The 21,799-nt window shown below is 38.4% G+C and overlaps 1 protein-coding gene across 1 annotated transcript; it reads right to left on the reverse strand.

Moving 5' to 3' along the window:
• Positions 1–2,971: 2,971 nt before the first annotated feature.
• RETREG3 (reticulophagy regulator family member 3) lies at positions 2,972–21,769 on the reverse strand. The gene is made up of 9 exons (XM_058179559.1): positions 21,313–21,769; positions 18,209–18,315; positions 16,636–16,666; positions 12,086–12,212; positions 11,519–11,603; positions 11,153–11,290; positions 10,765–10,847; positions 6,096–6,228; positions 2,972–5,810 (listed from the first exon to the last, which is right to left on the reverse strand). The coding sequence occupies exons 1-9, from the start codon at positions 21,603–21,605 to the stop codon at positions 5,359–5,361; spliced, it is 1,449 nt and encodes a 482-aa protein (XP_058035542.1). The 5' UTR covers positions 21,606–21,769; the 3' UTR covers positions 2,972–5,358.
• Positions 21,770–21,799: the final 30 nt, after the last annotated feature.

The raw sequence follows: 21,799 nt of genomic DNA on the forward strand, positions 1-21,799 counted from the left end.
TTTTAGACCATCTTTATCTCCTTTGCGCCTAACATTATCTGTTGAGCTTCCTTCCACAAAAGACTTCCAAACTTTACTCAAACTGATTTCTATACTCTCCATCAGTAGTGGGATTCAAATAATTTAACAACCGGTTCTCTGCCTTAATTTCTTCCAACAACCAGTTCACCAAACTGCTCAGAAAGTTAACAACTGGTCCTCCCGAAGTGGTGCGATCTGGATGAATCCTACCACTGCTCTCCATTCAAGACCACAAAGATTGCTAATAGGCCACAGTTAATCACAAATTTGGAAGTGGGGCATAGACACTCCACACATCACTCCATTCCCTTAAAACAAGGATTGGGGTGAGAATCCTGGTGACAGCAAAAAGCAGTGGGTTCTTCAACAATATCATCTGTAACCTGCTATAATAGCAGTTTACAGATGATATTGTTGAAGAACCCGCTGCTTTTTATAGCAGTTGCCAGTTCAGATGTTGGGTAAATTCCTAAAATAAGGCAATTAAACATAGGAATAATCCTACAGAGGAATAAATGAAAATTAGAACATCAGCTCAAAGAATGTCAATGAGATCCAGCTACTTATCTCAAGACACCGATACTATCATATATGTAGATTACTGGTTAGTATAGACTGAGCTCCTAAAATAGAACTGGAGCAGAAGAAAAATATGTTGGTTGAAAGTTAGAAACCATTATTCAGGTTCGAATTTAGTGGCACAGTTTTAATATGACATTGTTCCTTTTCTTTACCACAATATTTAAAATCTATATAAAGCTTCTATTGTTTGCATTCTTCAAATGGACTTTGACTTCTGGTGACTGCATAGAGATCCCATGCAACCAGTTCACAATCATCCAGCTAGCTTTTATACATAAGGGAAAACTTGAACTCAGGTCTTCTCACTTTGTCCAACATCTGTGATTAGTCCTTCTGAAGTATCTGGAGAAAATCAGTCATCAAATTGGGTTGAAATATCACCAGTTTGCTGATGATTCCCTCCCTCTCCCCAAACAGGTTCATGTAGAATAAAAAAAAAATGCTGTTTAAGTTCTAAGTTGCTATGCAAATACTGTAAGTATCTGGATGGTATCAAAGTTGAGATTGAATCCTGGCAAAAAGATTGTTCTGTAGTATTGGGTGGCTTGGCTTCTCTATTGTCTCTGGAGTGGGTTATACTAAGACTGTGATTTTAATTCGCCTTTTCTTTGCTTTACAGCTTCAAAAAGATTAAGGCCCCAAATGGCAAAAATATTTCTAGAATTCAACTCATGAGAAAGCTGGGTAAAATTTTATAGCTCCCTTTCTTCACTTTCCCAGCATTTGGGATGCTCTTCCTGGTAATGGAATGACTAGTAAGAAAGGAGTTTAATATATGTATTTGTTTCAGTTGGAGAGAAATGGATTATAAGAGCGTGAGCAGGTATGCAGTGAGAAATGCACACATTTATTTCGAAAAGGAATACCGTAATTGGGATCTGCTGTTTGCCTACTGGCCTCTGGGCTATGAAGCTCCACTTAGAAAAAAAAGGAAATGAAATTGATTAGGGTCTTGTTAATTTCAGGTAGCAACTGCAAGGTTATAATCAACTTATGAAGAACTGAGCTTGTTAACTTGTGGGCAGCACTATACTAGAGAAAAGCAGTTCAGGAAGAGATTATTTATGAAAGCATTCTCCCTCTGCAAAGGGAGAAAGAAAAAACAACAACCCAGGACACAGGAAAATGTCTACTGATTTGTTAATGGTGAATATGTGACTAAGGGAAAGACAATATGGTCACAAATGTGGGCATTGGTCACCAGGTTACTTTTTCATTACCATTGTAATGGCATTTGCTGTCTGAAACAGTTGCTAAATGAGGATTTACCTGTATGGTAAAGTGGTCTACTTGGGACTGCAATCTGAAATCTGCAATGCATGCAAATGCAACAGCGTATATAATGGATAGAAGTTGATTCAGCAAAATAACTTTGCAGGTTTCAGATGCTAGTTTTCACCTTTAAATCAGTATATAGTAAAATCTTATTTAATAAATTTACATGCCACCCATCTCACTATCCAAGGTGACTCTTCAGGTAAATCTGAGGATACTCATGAGATTGCAAGAAGAACTCTGGAGAACCTGTCCTGCTCAAGATGTGATGCTCTGGATTCCCTCAATTCAGAGACTGAAAAGAGCAGGAACTCAAAAGTAATAGTTCTCTCTGTTGGTGCCCCAATCCTGTATGAGCTCACCATATCCTGAAGGATGGCAGTAGATACAAATAAAATTTGTATGAGCACTTGTGCTGGAAGACAAAGATACACTGAACTTAGTTCCTCTTGGGCTTCCATTCTTTTATAAGAATAGCTGTATTAAACTGAGAGACAATAATTGTACTATGTTGAGAGACAATGGATGGTAAAACAATGGGAGAATATACATTTTAAAAAACCTTTCAAAAAGCAAACTTCTCCAAAAAAGGTACATATACAAATAGCCAATGTAATGTGAAGTTCAAATTTACCTTCAGTCACTCTCACTCATTAAGTGACTTGGGTCAATCACTTTTTCTCATCTCAAGTGAACATAACTCTGTTAACAGGAGAGATAAAATGAAAGATCCCTGTACAACTTGTCCTGCACTCTTAAAGGAAACACAGGATATAAATTTAATTGTACATAAATACATCATATTCCAATAACTAGTATTTAAATGGCACAGCACAATATGTGAGTATAACTATCAGATCTAATTTGTTTTGTTTATACGAGAAACAGTGCAAAAATAGCAGCTGAATTAAGTTAACAATTGTATGACACTATGGGCCAACAGGAAAAATATTCAAAAAAATGTCTTACTGTTGGAGCTAGAGAAATGAAACAAACAGATTTTTTTCTCAAATACTTTATTTTGCAGCAGATACAGCAGATAAAAACACTCAATAAAATGTTTAAAATATATTTAACTATTAATACAATGAAGGAGTGTTTGATGGTATTGATGGTCTTATTGCACTAAACCTTTTTCTATTCAACATCACATAAAATCTAATGAAATAGCCAGTTTTCCATTTCCATTTTGTTTCATTTTATTTTACTGTATTGTATTTTGTTTTCTATGATAAACAATACATTTAAATCAAAAAATTATTTACTTTAAAAACTTCTCCAATGAGACAATTTACTATAAATATTCTACAATACTATAAACACTCAAAAAGGCAATTAAATACCATGATATTGCCACACAAATGCTATCAAACCAAGCTGTTTTAAATGTACAATGTATTACCTCCTCAAATATTCTCTGCAAGAATGTGCTATTAGTCATATAGCATTAACATCACAGTACTACTGGCCAATAAAATAATAGGCAGTATTTTACGAAGGTCTTTTAATGCTGTATGTTGGGAAATAATAGTAAATCTCAAAACTACTCAGTCTGCAAAAACGATAACAGATTGAATTGCTACTATAGAAATATGGAGCAAGACCTTCTAACTGGATATGCAAATGCACAAGTTGTTATAAGTAGTTCAAACCTAAATAAATGTTTAAAATATAAAAGCACAGCACTTATTCAAGTCTCTTGTTCAGAGAATCACCAGGAATGCTTTCCATCAAGGATAATTACTTCTAAGGTACAATCTTCCAATAGTTTAGTATAGAAATAGTTTGTGTATGGAATTCTGTACAGGAAATTACAGAGCACCAGAATAATTAACTCGTAGGTTTCTCACAATATGAATTATTAAAAGAAGGATTGTTTTTCGTAGGTCTGCAAAACTGTTTTAAGATGAATGCAGCAAAAAAAAACAAAAAACCAAAAAACAACACCTTTGCTGGTTTACTCAAAACAGAAAGACGCAAGCAGTATTCTGGTGCCATAGTACCGTTTCCCTAAAATAAGACACCTGATAATTAAGCCCAATCGGGCTTTTGAGTGCAAGCACTAAAATAAGACCCCCCAATAAGCCCTCCCCCAAAATATTTAAACACATGTGCAGCCAGTCCCCGCCATTTTCTCTGGTTAGGGTTAGGGAGACAGAGCTGGAAATCGGGTAAGACAGCAAGAGGAGCTCCAAAATATCTCCAAACATAAGGCCAAGCACTTATTTTGGGGTTCAAAAAAATATAAGACAGGGTCTTATTTTTGGGAAAACATGGTATTTATAACATCCAGATATTAGCAGATGTTTTACTAAGATGGAATGTACCTTCACAGTAATGCAAACAGTACAACCAAGATATACCAACTATTCTACTAAGTCTCATGAAATTGGTCTTCAAATGGAACATTCCTGCTATCTCAGAATTACACATGTCTCCTTTCCATTTGATGTAATTTTGTTCCTATTTTGTATTCCTAGGAAATTTCCCTAAAAAAAGTATCGTTAGGCAGTGTAGCCCACTTTTATATTTTGAAATCTGTATTCAAAGCTTGGAGCAGTTGTTCTTAGGATTCTGACCTTTGTCATCTTTCAGTAGAAATCAATTAGCTTTCTTAATAAGCAATATATTTTTCTTCAGAAAGTAGGAATCCATCTGAGAACTAAACAGCTACAGATAACATGAAATAAGGGCATGTCAACAATAGTGGGATATATCAGTATGATAGACTGCTTGCTGGGTATCTATAGGTAATTTAGATATATTCCAATTTTGAAATCAATATAATTAAATTTGATGACTTCTAGAGTGAAATAGGGCAATTCTTTCATGAACTGTCATAGAGAGAAGGTAAGAAATCTTCATTCAAAAGTTTAAAGATTTCTTTGTGTGTATTATTGCTATTTTGTGTGAGAATACTTCATCTAGGGTTTAAATAAATTATGTATTTGGAATCGTTACATGCAGATACTTGCTAGAGATAGGAGTAATTTCTAGTACCTCTAAGGTCTTGGGAGCTTTATGTATATGTCTATACAGATGCAAACGCATATACAGTGTCTCTGTGTATATATATTTCTAATAGTACTGAAAATTTAAATCCTAAACCAAAAACTGGGAAAAATACTCACCTGAATTTCTCAAGAACTTAAGTTTGTTAACTACAAGACAATTTCTGACTTGTTTCTCAAAATCTGAAGCCTATTTACTGGGTCATTTAATAAATCAGGCAGGACTTTTTTTCCTTTTTTTATTAATTAAGAGTGCAACATATGGCAAAGTACAAAGGTATAGGTCACAAGAGCCAAATTCTTGTGATTCTGCTATAGTAGTGTTTTGTTCTAAAATTTATACAATTTCCCAAATTTGCCAGGCCAGATTAGATATGAAAACTGTACGGTAATATCTTATTCCTGCACCTGGCTCTTCTAATTCTGGTCCATTAGATAAAGGAGCCAGAAAACAAATGCTAGATAATTGTTATTGACCACGGGAATTTGAAGGATCCATCTGATTCAACTCTGATTGATCCAATAGTTCAAAATCATCTCCTTCAGCATCTGTATCCAGCTCTGAGCTGGAGGTCCGAAGGAAGGCCTTGGCACTTCGCTGCTGTCTGTTGCTATGCGCAGCAACTGACTGTGAAGTTCCTGACAAGGCTAGCTGAATCATTCCCCTGGTCACAAAACCAGCTAAGTCATCTGTCAGATTATGCATTAATGGAAGCTCACTCAGGAGGGATTCTGAAGTCACTGCTTCCTTTTTATGAGACTGTTGGTTCTGTTCCCAGGCCTGGTTACGGGGGGAAAGGCTTGGAATGCCAATGCTGGTGTCATCCTCATCATCTATGCCTGTAATCTCAGGGTTGATAGAAGGGAAATCAGGAAGATCTCGAGCAAAAGATTCCTCTGGATCACTGTGGCCATCGAAGTCTGAAGAGAATTTTAATGGGTAATTAAATTAAAGATATTGAGTTCTGAAAGGTACTTGTTCAATAAATAAAAAAGTCATATTATTCAGTTGATCTTAGCATTTATCTTTCCATATCAGTGTCACTCCTCAACATCCAATTTAAGTGCAAACATTTTTGAGCAGCTCTATTGTGTTTTCATACTGGATAGTTTGGTTTTTGTTTTATTTTGTTATCCCAATGGATCTTCAAAATGGTGGTATTTAATGTCAAATGCATCTTGCATGTTTTCCATATATCTACATACCCTCAGAACCTTCTGTCAATGGTGTTTGGCCACGGGATAAATTGAAGGTCCCATTCTCAGTATAAGACACTTCTGCATCAGAATGCTCAGAGTCAGAGAAAGTCAGTTCTTTGGCAACCACAGCATCATCCAACTTGGGGGGAAAAAACAGGTTTGAATACTTTTGACAAAAGCAATTGTACATACTTATTTCTATCATCCTTTTTCCTCTTGTTTTATTGCTTCATTTTGATTGTTGTGAACCACTCAATTATTGGGAGCTGGGTGGCAAAATAAAAATTATATATACTGTAAGTTGTCCACTCTTAACTATGCCAATTTTTGCAGAACTGTAAATAATTCTATTTTTCTCCAATAGTTCACTTGAAGAGTTCAAATCATCAAAAATAAGCATATTTAAAAATCTCCTACTCACAATGAAATTTAAATATTACGAACTAACAATTGATTTATATATACTAATCCTAAATATAAATTTGCTCAAAAAATATTTATATGCTATACTAAGGGAATCATACCACAGAATCCAGTTATATGCAAGTATAAAAAAAAAATCTTGAAAGCAAGCAACCACCATAATAGCTACTGCACACTTTTAATTTTTGTTGATTTGTTGTATGTTTATTGAATAACTATTAATAAATATGAATGGTCACAAGTTTGGTCTCCTTCTCTGTATTCTGTTGAAATGCGTCCTACAGCAGGGGTACCTAAACCCTGGGCCACACAAGCAGCAGGTGAGTGCACAAAGCTTCAATTGCGCATGCAAAACCATCCCTCCCCCACATCACCAGTTTGTGGAGCCAGAAAGGTTGGGGATCACTGGCCTTTAGGAAATAAAAACAAAAGTGCTGGCATTGGTGAAAATCTGACTACTCTAAGGAGGAAGAGTCTGTACCTGAGATGCAATTTTTACAAAACAAATCCAATAGCATCATTTAAAAAAAAAATCACCTCTGTAGTAAATAATCATTTATAGATACTTCATTCTTCAAGTCATGAAGAAATTATTCTTCAAGTCATGCGGACCTTCTTGCCCTGCGAGATTCCCCTCTCTCGCAGGTTTGGCCCTCCACACTATCGAGGGCCCATCTTGAGGAGGGGTTTTGGAACCCCGAGAGTTGGCATGCTAAATCTAGGAGGCTTAGGGGATTTTTAACAAACTGTTTTAATCGTTTTTTAAGGGGGAGTTTTAATGGAAATTTTAAGGGGGGTTGGGAAATTGACGGGTTTGGGCTGGGGGGGATGGGTGGGGGGGGGAAACCCATCAGGGAGGGTGCTAAGTCCAACATGTGTTCGCCGCGGTAATTTAACAGGTCCGAAGGTAGCGGGGGAGGGTTTCGTTCCAGCTCATCAGGGTCGAGTTATCAATACGGTAAGCGGGAGAGGCAGATATGACGGAAGGGGAGGGCCATATCAGGTTTCGGGGGTTCGCTCTCGCTGTTTAAGAGCGGTTGCCCCCCAGGATTTTCCCGTTCCCCAAGTGGCCAGAGTACTCGGGACTTGGGCCTTCGGATGATATTATGTAATGCTAGGTCCGTGGTTAACAAAGCCCCCGATTTTAGATCTAATTCAGGAAGGGACCACGGACGTTATGGGCATTACGGAAACCTGGTTGGGCACCGAAGGGGGGGTTCCCCTAGTGGAGATGTGCCCACCAGGTTTCCGAGCATTCCATCAGCCGAGGGCCCAGGGTAGGGGTGGTGGAGTGGCGGTTATTATTAAGGAGAGTCTTGAGCCGAGGGAGACCACTGTGCCTCAGATAGCTGGGTGTGAATCCCTCTACGTGAAGTGGGGTCGTAGGACTCAGGTGGGCTTGCTGATCACGTACCTGGCTCCTTGCTGCGTGACAACAGCCCTGCCCGAGCTGTTGGAGTTACTGGCCGGGTTGGCAGTTGAGACCCCTAGACTGTTGGTCATGGGGGATTTCAATCTGCCATCAACCGGCGCGGCGTCCTCGGCGGCTCGGGAGTTCATGGCTTCCATGACGGCCATGGACCTGACTCAACTAGTTGACGGCCCTACCCACGTTGGGGGAGGCACCCTAGACTTGATTTTTATCTCTAGCCAGTGGTTGAATGATCTGATTTTAAATGATTTCGTTGTGAACCTTTGTCATGGTCAGATCATTTTCTCCTTCGTCTGGACTTTCTGACCGCTACCCACCACTGCAGGGAGACGGAACCAATGCGTTGGTTCCGTCCCAGGCGCCTGATGGACCCAGAGAGGTTCCTGACGGAGTTTGGGCCGTTTCCCGAGAATCTGGCCCACGACATGACTAAAGAACTAGTTGCGGCCTGGGAACAGGCCGCGGCTGGAGCTTTGGACCGTGTCGTGCCTTTGCGGCCTCTGACCCGGCGTCAGTCTCGACCAGCTCCTTGGTTCTCCGAGGAGCTGAGGGAGATGAAACGCCGGAGAAGATGCCTAGAGAGTGCCTGGAGATCCAGCCGTTCTGAGGCTGACCGGACACTAGTTAGGTCCTATAACAGGACCTACCTAGTGGCATTGAGGGATGCGAAACGTTCTTACGTTTCCTCCCTCATTGCGTTGGCAGATAACCGCCCGGCCGCCCTGTTTCGGGTGACCCCCTCTCTCCTTCAACAGGAGAGGCGGGAGGACCCCTTACAAGGGTGTGCTGAGGAGTTTAACGGTTATCTATACGATAAAATCGTTCAGCTTCGGGACGGATTGGATCAAAATTGGGTAGATCCAGGCGAGAGTTCCGAGACCCGTCTTGTTGAGGTGGTTTGGGATAACTTTGACCCTGTGACTCCCGAGGACATGGACAGGTTGCTGGGTAGGTTGAATGCCATCACATGTTTACTGGATCCGTGCCCCTCCTGGTTGGTGCTGGCCACGCAGGAGGTGACACGAGGCTGGCTCCGGGGGATTACAAATGCTTCTTTGCGGGAGGGGGTCTTTCCCGCTGCCTTGAAAGAGGCGGTGGTGAGACCTCTCCTCAAGAAGCCTTTCCTGGACCCAGCTGTTTTAGGGAATTACCGGCCAGTCTCCAATCTTCGCTTCACGGCGAAGGTTGTAGAGAGTGCGGTGGCATGTCAGCTACCCCAGTACCTGGATGAAACTGTCTATCTAGACCCGTTCCAGTCCGGCTTTCAGCCCGGATACAGTACAGAGACAGCTTTGGTTGCATTGGTGGATGATCTTTGGAGGGCCAGGGACAAGGGTTATTCCTCTGCCCTGGTCCTATTAGACCTCTCAGCGGCTTTCGATACCATCGACCATGGTATCCTGCTGCGCCGGTTGGAGGGGTTGGGAGTGGGAGGCACCGTTTATCGGTGGTTCTCCTCCTACCTCTCTGACCGGACGCAGACGGTGTTGACAGGGGGGCAGAGATCGACTCCGAGGTGCCTCATGTGTGGGGTGCCGCAGGGATCGATTCTCTCATCCCTCCTGTTCAACATCTATATGAAGCTGCTGGGTGAGATCATCAGTGGTTTTGGGGTGAGATACCAACTGTACGCTGATGACACTCAGCTGTATTTTTCCACCCCAGGCCACCCCAGCGAAGCTGTCGAAGTGCTGTCCCGGTGTTTGGAAGCCATACGGGTCTGGATGGGGAGGAACAGGCTCAAACTTAATCCCTCCAAAATGGAGTGGCTGTGGATGCCGGCACCCCAGTACAGTCGGCTGCAGATAAGGCTGTCTGTTGGGGGCGAATCGTTGGCCCCAATGGAGAAGGTGCGCAACTTGGGCGTGCTCCTGGATGGGCAGTTGTCCTTTGAAGAACATCTGACGACCGTCTCCAGGAGAGCTTTTTATCAGGTTCGCCTGATCCGCCAGTTGCGTCCCTTCCTGGACTGGGATGCCCTATGCACAGTCACTCATGCTCTCGTTACCTCTCGTTTGGACTACTGCAATGCTCTCTACATGGGGCTCCCCTTGAAGAGCACTCGGAGACTCCAGCTAGTCCAGAATGCGGCTGCGCGGGTTATTGAGGGAGCGGTTCGGAGCTCCCATGTAACACCGATCCTGCGCAGACTGCACTGGCTACCTGTTGTTTTCCGGGTGCGCTTCAAGGTATTGGTTACCACCTTCAAAGCGCTCCATGGCTTAGGACCGGGATACTTACGGGACCGTCTACTGCCATCTTCTATCTCCCAGCGACCGGTGTGTTCCCATAGAGAGGGACTCCTTAGGGTGCCGTCAGCCAAACAGTGTCAACTGGCGGCCCCCAGGGGGAGGGCCTTCTCTGTGGGGGCTCCTACCCTGTGGAACGAGCTTCCCCTTGGACTTCGACAATTACCTGACCTTAGGACCTTTCGCCGCGAACTTAAAACCTATTTATTTCGTATGGCTGGACTGGCTTGATTTTTAAAATTTTAATTTAATTTAATGGGTTTTAAATTTCTGTAATTTTATAGGGTGTAATTCGTATTTTAAATTTTTGGCTAATTGAATAAGTTTTTTAAGGGTTGTTTTTAATATTGTATGTGCTTGTGTTTGTATTTTATTTGGTTGTTCACTGCCCTGAGTCCTTCGGGAGAAGGGCGGTATACAAATTAAATAATAATAATAATAATAATAATAATAATAATAATAATAATAATAACAACAACAACAACAACAACAACAACAACACTCCCCATTGCACTCTTTCCACAAATCTCAATAATATGTTACTCTTTTCCAAAGTCTGTCCTACTTTTACCTTAGGACAAAAAGCAGCAAGCTCTTCTTCACTGTCACTCTCATCGGCTCCAGCAGGATGCTCCCTCCAAATGTGGTGACGTGCTAAAATGAAATTAGAGATCCATCTTCACAGAAGTAAATTGAAGAAAGAAGGACCAAAACAAAACTATTTACAGAATAAGATTCTAGAATTTGAACATCTACATGAAATGGCCATTTCCCAAAAAAAAAATTGCTTAGGATAGGGAAAAGTTTGTCAATATTCCATAAGCATATTTAATAATTCCATGCAAAGCAAAGAGATGCGAAGTCTTTTGTGTAACAACAAAAAGATACAATTGACAAAATGTAAAAAAAAAAAAAGCTTCTTGCACTCAAAGAATGATGAAAGTTAGTGTCAGACTCACACTGTCTCTCCTTGTGTTTGGACATCATATAGCCACGAACACTGAAGTCTAACCGTTGCAGAGCTGGCTGTAGTTTGGTGTACAGATGTTGGCTCAGGTTATGGTATACAGCAAGTGGCCACAATAAGAAAGAAAGCACTGGAGAAAAAGGGTGATTAGAAGACTACTATTCTATAAACACCTCCAAGAAACATTTTGGGTAAAAAGTGAGGTTGCTATAATGAACATTTTACAGTGCACCACAGCAAATTCAAATTGGGTATGGTTAACTCACTTTTTGACCCTGCATTTTAAAATGTTTATAAATGATCCCCCCCCCTTTATAAGGAAAGTATTCTAGTATCCAGTTGTTCCTTTGATACTCACTTATAATATAGGCAAGACACACACCAGGGATGTAGTATCCTAAGACAGCCAAAAATGTAAGGACACCACAAGCTAAAAGGCAGAACTGCAAAAACAAAACAAAATCTTGAAATCAGTTTGTGTTAGGCAAACTGGTTATGACTCAAGACAATTGTAGGTATATTTGAAGTGCTGCCAACAAACTGCTTTTTGGGGAAGTGGTATCAAACTGAAATTATATATGTAGCTGAGATTGGAGCATGGCAGGAGTTATCGATTTCAGTTGCCTTCAACATATGGGCAATGGGGAAAGAATCTAAGGCAATTAGATGATGGTTGAAAGCTGCATGAAATATAAATGGGATGTGCTATATTCTCTATTTTTGTATCCCCTTATTTTTGTATCCCCTTATTTTTCCAATTTCCCTTTTCTTATATGTATAATTTATATAACACAGACACAGGTATATTATACTCTTATGCAGAATATTCAAACATCCCCTTTTCTCAGGTTTTTGCTTTGGGGTAGCTTTTCCCCATCCCACAATTAACACATGGTTGCAACTACTACTTGAGATTGTTTTTCACCTTGCCAGGATTTTGCTTTTTGAAACTCAGCAGGCTTCTCATGAAGCTGTCTCCTGTGATCCATCCTTTGGCCAAAAAGTGGCATAGTTCAGGAACACTCAAAAGTCGAGGATGGACAAAACCCCAGCTGAAAAAAATCAGATTATATTTTACTTCATTGTAAAATACAAATACACTGAGCACAGTTTTCAAATAGCTGCATTTCACTTACAAAGATCATTAATATTTGTAATGTACACCTTAGAGCTAAAAGCTAAAGTGTTATTTGTCCTGCTCAAATCCATAACAATAGAACTTTTACTCTGCTATACTGACCTCCAATCTTAATAGATAAAATGTCATCTGCCTTTTCATTAAAATGCATAGGTACTTAAACAGAGAAAGTATTTTCTGAGTTAGGAATCTGTTACAGCAGTAATAGATTTTAACAAATCGCATTATGGCAAACAAATTCATAGAAGTTAATAAGACTTTTCGTGAATAGTATAAATTGGACATGAGCCAAAGAATTCATCTTTGGAAATAGTTCTAGTTTGCATTTTAAAGAGGTAATTAATTTCCCGTAAACAATCTTGACTATGAACTCAGAGCAATTAAAAAGCAGCAAGCTCTTCTTCACTGTCACTCTCATCGGCTCCAGCAGGATGCTCCCTCCAAATGTGGTGACGTGCTAAAATGAAATTAGAGATCCATCTTCACAGAAGTAAATTGAAGAAAGAAGGACCAAAACAAAACTATTTACAGAATAAGATTCTTATTTTTAGAAATAAGATGACTGTTCTTAAACAGACAGTATTTAAATGTCTTTTGCTGCTAATTATAACAAATCTTTATAGCTATGCAAGCCATATGCAGGTAGTCCTCAACATACAACAGTCCACTTAGTGACTTTTAAAGTTACAATGGTACTGAAAAGAGTGACTTATGATTGTTTTTCAACCTATGACCGTTGCAGCATCACCATAGTAATGTGATGTGCAACCAACTCACATTTATGACAGTTGTAGTGTCCCTGGTCAGGTGATCCCCTTTTGCAATCTTCTGACAAGCAAAGTCAATGGGGAAACCAGATTCACTTAACAACCGTGTTACTAATTTAACAATTGCAGTGATTCTGGTGGCTCAGCAGACTAAGTCTGTCTGTTATTAACACAGCTGCTTGCAATTACTGCAAGTTCAAGTCCCACCAGGCCCAAGGTTGACTCAGCCTTCCATCCTTTATAAGGTAGGTAAAATGAGGACCCAGATTGTTGGGGGCAATAAAAGTTGACTTTGTATATAATATACAAATGGATGAAGACTATTGCTTAACACTGTGTAAGCCGCCCTGAGTCTTCGGAGAAGGGCGGGATATAAATTAAAATAAAAAAAAAATTCACTTAATAAATGTGGCAAGAAAAGTCATAAAAGTCACTAAGCAAAATTCACTTAACAAATTTCTCCCTTAGCAATATAAATCCTGGGCTCAATTGTGGTTGTAAGTTGAGGACTACCTGTACAGACAATAAAAATACATAATTGGACTTCCGGGTGGCTCCACCCCTTCGCTGAGCCCTAATTAAAGGGGCTCCGCACTGAACATCGTAAAGCCAGGAAAAGCCGGCTTTAATCTTTTTCTCTGGATGAAAGAGAAAAGATAAGAGCGCAGGAATGTTGGTAGACCTCCCCAGAGGCTTTGTTTTAATTAAGCAGAGCTTCGAAGGGTCGAGGGGTCCCATAAATATTTCTGCCATCTCCGACTTCAGTGCGTCACTGCAAAAGCAGGAAAAGAAGAAGGTGTCCATCTCTGCTAATTGTCTTATCTTTATGGATCTCTTTAAGCAGACGGAATGAGTGCAAGCGGACGATTATTGGATTGCAAGTATTTTTGATTTCCTGACTTCTACTTTCTAAAAAAGAGAATTTTTTTTTCCTTTGTTCTAATTGACTCTAAGATGGCGCCTGAACGGGAGTGAAAATGACGAATGGAATTTTAAACAGTCTGTGCAACTAAGAAGATAAGAAATGTTATGTGTGGATTTTAATGAAGTGAACTGAGCTCTCCTATACTTAAAGGGGAGAAGAGAAGTTTCTAGACTTATATTTTGTGAATTTTAAAACTGAAATGGCTACTAAACCACCTAAGACTGGGGGCAGAAGGGGTTCTGAACCAGCTTTAGAAGATTTGATTAAAGAGCAAGGGAAAGTGTCTGAAGAAAGGTTTAAGGAGATTATGGATAATAATGAGAAAATAAGAGAAGAAATAAAAGAGAATAATAAAAAAATAAGAGAAGATATCTTAATGGCTTTTCAAGGTTTGGCAAAAAGACTGGAGGTGGTGGAGGAGGAGGTGCAAGAAATTGCTCAGTCAAATCAACAAATAGAAAATAGAATGGGGGGAATGCAAATCAAATTGGATAAAAATGAAGATCAAGTGGTGGTAGAGCAAACAGCACAGATTATAATCAATGGTAGCTTAACAGAACCTTTTAAGATTGCGAAAGGAACAAGACAGGGATGTCCTTTATCACCATTATTGTTTATTTTAACTCTAGAACCATTATTGGATAAAATACGAGAAGTAAAGGAGATAGAGGGAATTAGAGTTAGACAGTATGAATATAAGTTAAGAGCTTTTGCAGATGATTTGGTGATTACTTTAACAAACCCTATAAATTCTAGTAAATCTTTGTTGGAAATAATTGATCAATATGGGAATGTCTCAGGGTTTAAGGTAAATCAGAAAAGACAAAAAGTGATAATAAAAATATGGCCAGACAACAGAAAGAAAACTAGAGGAAGTAACAGGATTTGAAATTGTAAAGAAGGTTAAGTATTTAGGGTTTATATTACGTCATCAAATGTGAAATTGTATAAGAATAACTATGAGGTTTTATGGCAAAAGTTCAGAAGGAGTTGATTGTTTGGAAAAATTGCAATTATCTTTGCTGGGGAGAATTGCTGCTATTAAAATGAATGTTTTACCTAGATTTTTATTCCTCTTTCAGATGATACCAATAATTAAGAAAGATAAGAATCTTGAGGAATGGCAGAAGGAATTAACAAATTTATATGGGAAGGTAAAAAGCTAGGGTTAAAATGAAAATAATTCAAGATTCTCGGAAAGGGAGGTTTAAAATGCCTAATTTTAAATTATATTATGAAGCAGCTGCTCTCTCTGCAATAAGTGATTGGTTTAATTTAACAGAGGACAGAATTTTGAATATAGAAGGTTATGATTTGTTATATGGATGGCATGCATATTTAATTTATGACAAAAAGTGGATAAGGCCTTTAAAAATCATGTGCTAAGAAATGCCCTTCATGTGTTTGGAAAAATACTCTTATAAACTAAATTATAAGGTTCCTATATGGGCAAGTCCTAGACATACAGTAGAAAATATAAACATAGAACAGAATCAGGAAATGATTACATATAAAGATCTTTTGTATACTGAAAGAGGTAATTTGCAGTTAAAATCTCTGCAAGTATTAAGAGAGGAAGGGAAATTATACTTGGTTTCAATATGAGCAATTACATGCTAGATGGAAGGGAGATCAAAAAATTGGTATAGAGCAGAACGAGGGAAATTTGGTAAAGCAAATTAGAAATCAGTCTCAGGAGCATATAAAGAGATTGTATAATGTGTTACTTGAAATAGATTCTGAAAGGGACTTGGTAAAGGACTGTATGATAAAGTGGGCACAAAATTTTCAGGAGCCAATATTATTGGAAACGTGGGAAAGAATTTGGGTTAGAAATGTTAAATTCACGCAGGCACAGAATCTGAGGGAAAATTTATATAAAATGTTTTATAGATGGCATCTAGATCCTAAAAAATTATCGTGTATGTATCCAGAAATGCAAGCAAAATGTTGGAGATGTAATTGTGATGACGCTACATATTTTCACATTTGGTGGACTTGTAAGGACATAAAGGCCTTTTGGATAAAAATTTGGTGGATTTTACAAAATGTTCTGAAAAGAAGATAAAGTTCCTGCCGCAATTTTTCTTGTTGGGAATTATTACGGATTGTACAGTAATTGAGACTAAATTGATTTTAAATCTAATAACTGCAGCAAGATTACTAATAGGACAATATTGGAAGAAAAAAGAAGTACCAACAATACAAGAATGGATATTGAAAGTTGCCAATTTGGCTGAGATGGCTAAGATATCAGCCTTTTGAAAGACAATACGCAAGAAAGATACTTAAAGGAATGGAAAAATGGATTGACTATATTCAACGAGATATCAGACTAAGAGTTATCAGACTGTTTTTGAATGATTATGATGTATTATTTTTGATTGTTTTTGGGGGAAGTTAGGAAATGATGATTGTAGGGGTATAATTAAGTTGGGACGAAAACTTTTTAGCATATGTTTGTTTTACTTTTAACTATACCTTGTGCTCGTTCCGGGAAGTCGGGGGGGGGAGGGGGGTTGCGAAGGGAGGGGGGAAAGGGGGGAAAAAAATTTTGTAAAACTTTTTGAATAAAAAAAAAAAAAAAAAAAAAAAAAAAAAAAAAAAATAAAAATACATAATTAAGGTGACTTGATTTTTCATACCTTCCATTGTCTAGTTGATCAGGTCTTACTGCTAAAACATTAAAGATACAACAGGATTAGATCTGAAATAATGCCTGGAAATATACTAAGCTGAATAATTAAAACATAAGTTGACATGGCATTTTATTACTGATGGTCATGAATAGAAAACAGAATGGATATTGTGGTTTGTAAACTGTTTAGGAAACTCAGTTACATATCCTCCTTTCCTTCTTTCTGCAGTTATTTAGGAAAATAATACAAATTCCTTTACTAAATATCATTACACTAGACTGATAATACTGCAGTATGGAAATACAGAGATTTCAGTTAAGATCCAGACCCACCTAGTGTTGTCAACTGGTAATGATCCAAATCAATAATTACTAGGTTGACTGGTATTTAGATCTTTACCAGTTGACAACACTGGGAAAAAACTAAATAGAACTTTTATAGTCTTATATGTATTTGTCCATCACCTTTGAAAAATATTGTTGGCCTACAATAAACGTCAATAACTGTTTTAGGAAGAAACCAACTAAACAGCTATTAAACTTGAATCTTTCTAAGGAATTTAGAGCGGCTGTTTGTCCTTAGAAGAATTTAGTGACACAGATTGGATTGAAGGTATATGGGCAAGTATATACAACACTCTAAATCATAATGCAGTTTTTGGCTTTCACTTGGTATATTCTGTGAAATGTGAATTGCAGTTTGTAGCCAATGGCTTATCAATAATTATGGTTTATTCAATAAATGGTTAAAAAAACATGGATCTATAGGCTGGTACCTCAACAAATTCTCTTATTGTGTTCTATGGAATCAAAAATTTAAATCTTGATTTCCTAATGACAGATGACTAGGCAGATGACTAGTATGCTCTATCAGGGCTGCATATTTTTTTCTAGGCTGAAGGTTGCACATGGCTTTTGAATGGCATTTTGCCATTTAATTTAACAATGTTTATTTTAATTAAATCTAAATGTAAATCTGATAATTCTCCACTAATTATTACAACATTTTTTCTTTTTATTTCATAAAAAGTACAACTTTATACCAGGCTTTGATCCACATTTGGGTGGAAGTGAATATGTAAAAGCATTTTCTATATTATGTCACTTGAATATTTTTTAAAAAAATTTACAGTTCCATAACATAAGGGAAAAAAACATTTCTCCCAGGCTGGCCTACACTACTGTACATATTTTCTTCAACTGTGAACTCCACATGGCAAATTACCTTCTATGTATTCAGGCATTTAAAAATGAATAGTGCTATTTTTTATATCCAATGTTAATATATTTTTGGATTGAAAACTATTACAATTTTCTTTTAAAAGTTGGCTTACTATAGCTGTAAAATACTATTATTTTTCTCACTTGATACTGTTGTGTACAGACTAGCAGTGTAAGCAATCCTTTCTCTTACAACCAGACGGAGGCACACATATTTTCTGGTATCAGAGAACCTTGAGGATTTTCAAAATTCTCATTTACCTTCAGTTATTACCAGATTTTGAGTCTGGTAATCATATAATTATAGCAGATGAGAAATTATAAATGAGATGTAGTTATCAAAAGGAAAATGAGCATACCTTTTATTTCAGGCCAGATTCTATTCTTCCACTGATCTAAACATACTATTAGTATTAGGGTGAATGCAACTAAGAATATCAGATGAAGAGAGGTCAGGGCAAAAAACCTAAAGGAAAATAAATCCAGTTAGTGCAACACTGTTGTTGTTTTTTTGAGAGGGGATTATTATATAATATAAAAAGAACAGAAAAACTTACCTGGGCCACCAAACAGAAGTCAGGATAAATAATGCTGCATTGTTACCAACTCTAGATTGCCAGAGAGCAGAAGATATTGAAGAGAAATAACCCAAAGAGCTTTTAAAATTTCTCTTTTGTTTTCCATAGTTTTGTATAAATCAAAATTCCCAATTATGGTTTAATCCAGTTTTGAATGATACGACATGAAACACCAGCTAAAATAGCTCTTTAAGAATAAATTACATAATACACCACCTCTGCTAAATTGGGTGGTTTGCATTATTTTTTTCAATTAGCTTTTTTTACTTAAGATATTTTTTATTGAATGTTTTTGGCTTAACAAAAAGACTGATGATGATTTAGATCACAGGTGTCAAACTCGTGGCATCACGTTGCCATCCGATGATGTATCACAACGTTTTTCCCCTTTGCGGAGCTGGGGTGGGCAAGGCCTGCACCTGATGTATCCGGCCTGTGGGATGCCCCTGATTTAGATGAACCTGAAAGCATCTTAGTCTTTTAATAACTTTCATATGGTTATAATGAGTTTTTTTTTCTTTTGGATCAACATGGATACATTTACTTATGGTTTAAAAATATCTTCTACGTTTCTCTATATTTACAAAAAAAGTGTAAAATCTTTTAATAAAAATTTTAAAAATAGAATTATCAATTTGATATTGTATAACTGATTATGAAAGAACATTGCATCAATATATAATGTATTAAGGATGATTACACAATAAAAACAAAAAATTAACTGAAGTACATTCTCATTGTTGGAATCAGAATTACTGACAATGCTTTTTAAAGGAGTAATTATTTTAAAGCCAAATCTAAACTGAGCATTATTGTTAAATCCATGAAAGACAGTATCACTCAACAGTGGTCATCAAATGACACATCAGCACATTTTATGAAAACAGAATTGAAAACATGCTTGTTCCTCAGTGAATAAGAGCTATATGTTCAATTCTTTGCCAAATATAATTAGCATTATTGTGATGGAACTGCATCCATTTATTGCAACAATTTGAACTACCAAGACATTAACTGCATTCATCTTACAATGATTTAATCAAAACGGAAAAATTCATTCAAAGTATTCAAATTCCTACCATGTTTCCCCCAAAATAAGACCCTGTCTTATATTTTTTTGAACCATGAAATAAGCACTTGGTCTTATGGCCATGTGCTCAAAAGCCGATTGGGCTTATTATCAGATGCTGTCTTATTTTCGGGAAAACAGGGTATCTATAACAATGACAATTTGTTTTTTTTATCTTTCTTGTAGAATGAACATGCCTTGGAATGGTTTCTTTCTCAATAAATACAGAAAATAACAATATCAAAAATAAAATACAATCCAATGGCACATTTTCAGAAAAACAAACTTTCTGTTGCACAGTGACAAAACCAAACTTCAAAAACTTCCTAAAGTTCTCAACCTCAACTATGTGATAAATATTCCACTATTTCCCTGACCTAATCCTCTGTTCCATTATTATCAGTTTATATTTTTGTTTCATAATTCAGTTGTTCAAGAAGTAAAAGCTGCAGCGTCCTTTGGGTTGAAGTAGAACATATGGCTTTTTGGAAGTGGGAAACAACCCAGCAAGCTGATTCCTCTAGAATAGGAGTGCCAATCTTGTGGCCCGTGGGGCGGATGCGTCACATGCTGGCCACACCCACCCTGGTTTAGCGAAGGGGGGAAAAGTCATAATATGTCATATGACAACAACGTGGTGCCATGAGTTTGACACCCCTGCTCTAGAACAACTCATCTGGAAGCATAGTTGCAACATGGAATCAGATCTGTCTGGGCAAGAACATAGTTTTCACGTTGGTGGTGATGAGAATCAGCATAAGAAACGTAAAGGAAATCTATAAAAATACATAAAGTTCAAAAGGTACTGCTAAAAAGAATGGAAAACATCTGTATTACTCTAATTACTGCCCTTGCTGCACTATGAACTTACAACATCTTCTTTATAAAACAGCATTCTAATAATTCCATTAAGTTTATAAAGAATTCCAATTTAGATTTAGCCAACACGCCTTTAACTTATGTACATTTTCAGCAAAAAGCAAAACTTCATGAACTCAATATGATTTAATTTGCCTAGCAGGCTATTTAATTAGGCAATGGTTTTTACAGGCTTCTCTTGGTAAGTATGCACTAAAACACTGACCTTTACACAAATACTTTCACTTCAAATAAGGACCCCCACCCCCCAAAAATAACAGCAATAAACAAGGTATCAAAAAGCCTTTCAGGCCCAGGACAAGTTTTTCTGTGCTTTATTTTCCCATTCCCGTTCAATTAGATCATAATAATGGAAATAAGATTAATCTTTTGCACTCCTAATTATGAGGGGCTTTTTAATCAGAGCTGTTGTGAGCAGAACCACCCTGGGAATGAAATCTTGCATCCTCTATACAACATCAACATTGGCCTGCTTTTCTAGAGAAGAATCGCCTTATTGTACCTATTCCCACTGATTTCCAATTTCTTCCATTGGTATATATCCCAGTGCTCTCTCTCTCTCTCTCTCTCTCTGTGTGTGTGTGTGTGTGTGTGTGTGTGTGTGTGTGTGTGTGTGTGTGTGTGTGTGTGTGTGTGTGTGTGTGTGACAGAGAGAGAGAGAGAGTATTTGTAAAGGAGAATATTTGTAGCTCAGGGTTGCAAGAAAACAAGCAATTCAGAGAGCACCAAGGACCCCTTATGTATGTATGTATGTATGTATGTATGTATGTATGTATGTATGTATGTATGTATGTATGTATGTATGTATACCATCCTGAGAAGCCGCTAACCAGAGATTTTCACTCTCGGTCCCGAAACGGTTGCTCCCCTTCCTCTATGCCCAGAAATCCCTTCATTTCCACATCCCCGTATCCTCCTCCTTCCTAAGGCTGCTCACCCGAATATTGCGTGAGCGCCAACCCAGCCAAGAGCGCTCCTTGCTGGCTTCTCCCAGGTGAGCGTGGCCTGTAGAGCTGTCAGGACCGGTTCGTAAGGCCCGAGGTGGGTCCTCAAGAAGGCGCTCAAGCCGCGCACTCGCTGCTCCCGCTCCGAGGACGGGGCCTGGCCATCAGTAACGAGGCCTCCGGTGCCGGTGCCGGTGCCACTGCTGCCGCTGTGGTTAGTGCCGCTACTACTGCCGGCAGCCTGTCCTGCTACTTCCGCCGCTGCCATTCTTCCTTCGCCCAGCATCACCGAGGAACCGGTGAAAGAAAGGATAGGATTACCATCCCTCGTCAGCCACCGCAGCAGCTCGAACCCGGCCGCTACCCTACTTATTCACGCACGCTCACGTGCCGGCCTAAATCACAGGAAGTGACCGTGTTAGGGGTGCCATCTTGTTGTACGGAAAGTGCACACACGCGCCCACTGCTTCTGTTCCAATT

Source organism: Ahaetulla prasina, chromosome 4 (assembly GCF_028640845.1).
Source record: "Ahaetulla prasina isolate Xishuangbanna chromosome 4, ASM2864084v1, whole genome shotgun sequence".
Lineage (NCBI taxonomy): Eukaryota > Metazoa > Chordata > Lepidosauria > Squamata > Colubridae > Ahaetulla > Ahaetulla prasina.

Bases quoted from the DNA above. Each gene is read 5' to 3' on its own strand.
- RETREG3 (XM_058179559.1), bottom strand. From the start codon at position 21,605: ATGCTGGGCGAAGGAAGAATGGCAGCGGCGGAAGTAGCAGGACAGGCT. The intron at 10,848-11,152 runs GTGAGTCTGACA...ATTTCATTTTAG, and splicing joins CAAACACAAGGAGAGACAGT to CACGTCACCACATTTGGAGG. The intron at 5,811-6,095 runs GTATGTAGATAT...AATTCTCTTCAG, and splicing joins ATTGACAGAAGGTTCTGAGG to ACTTCGATGGCCACAGTGAT.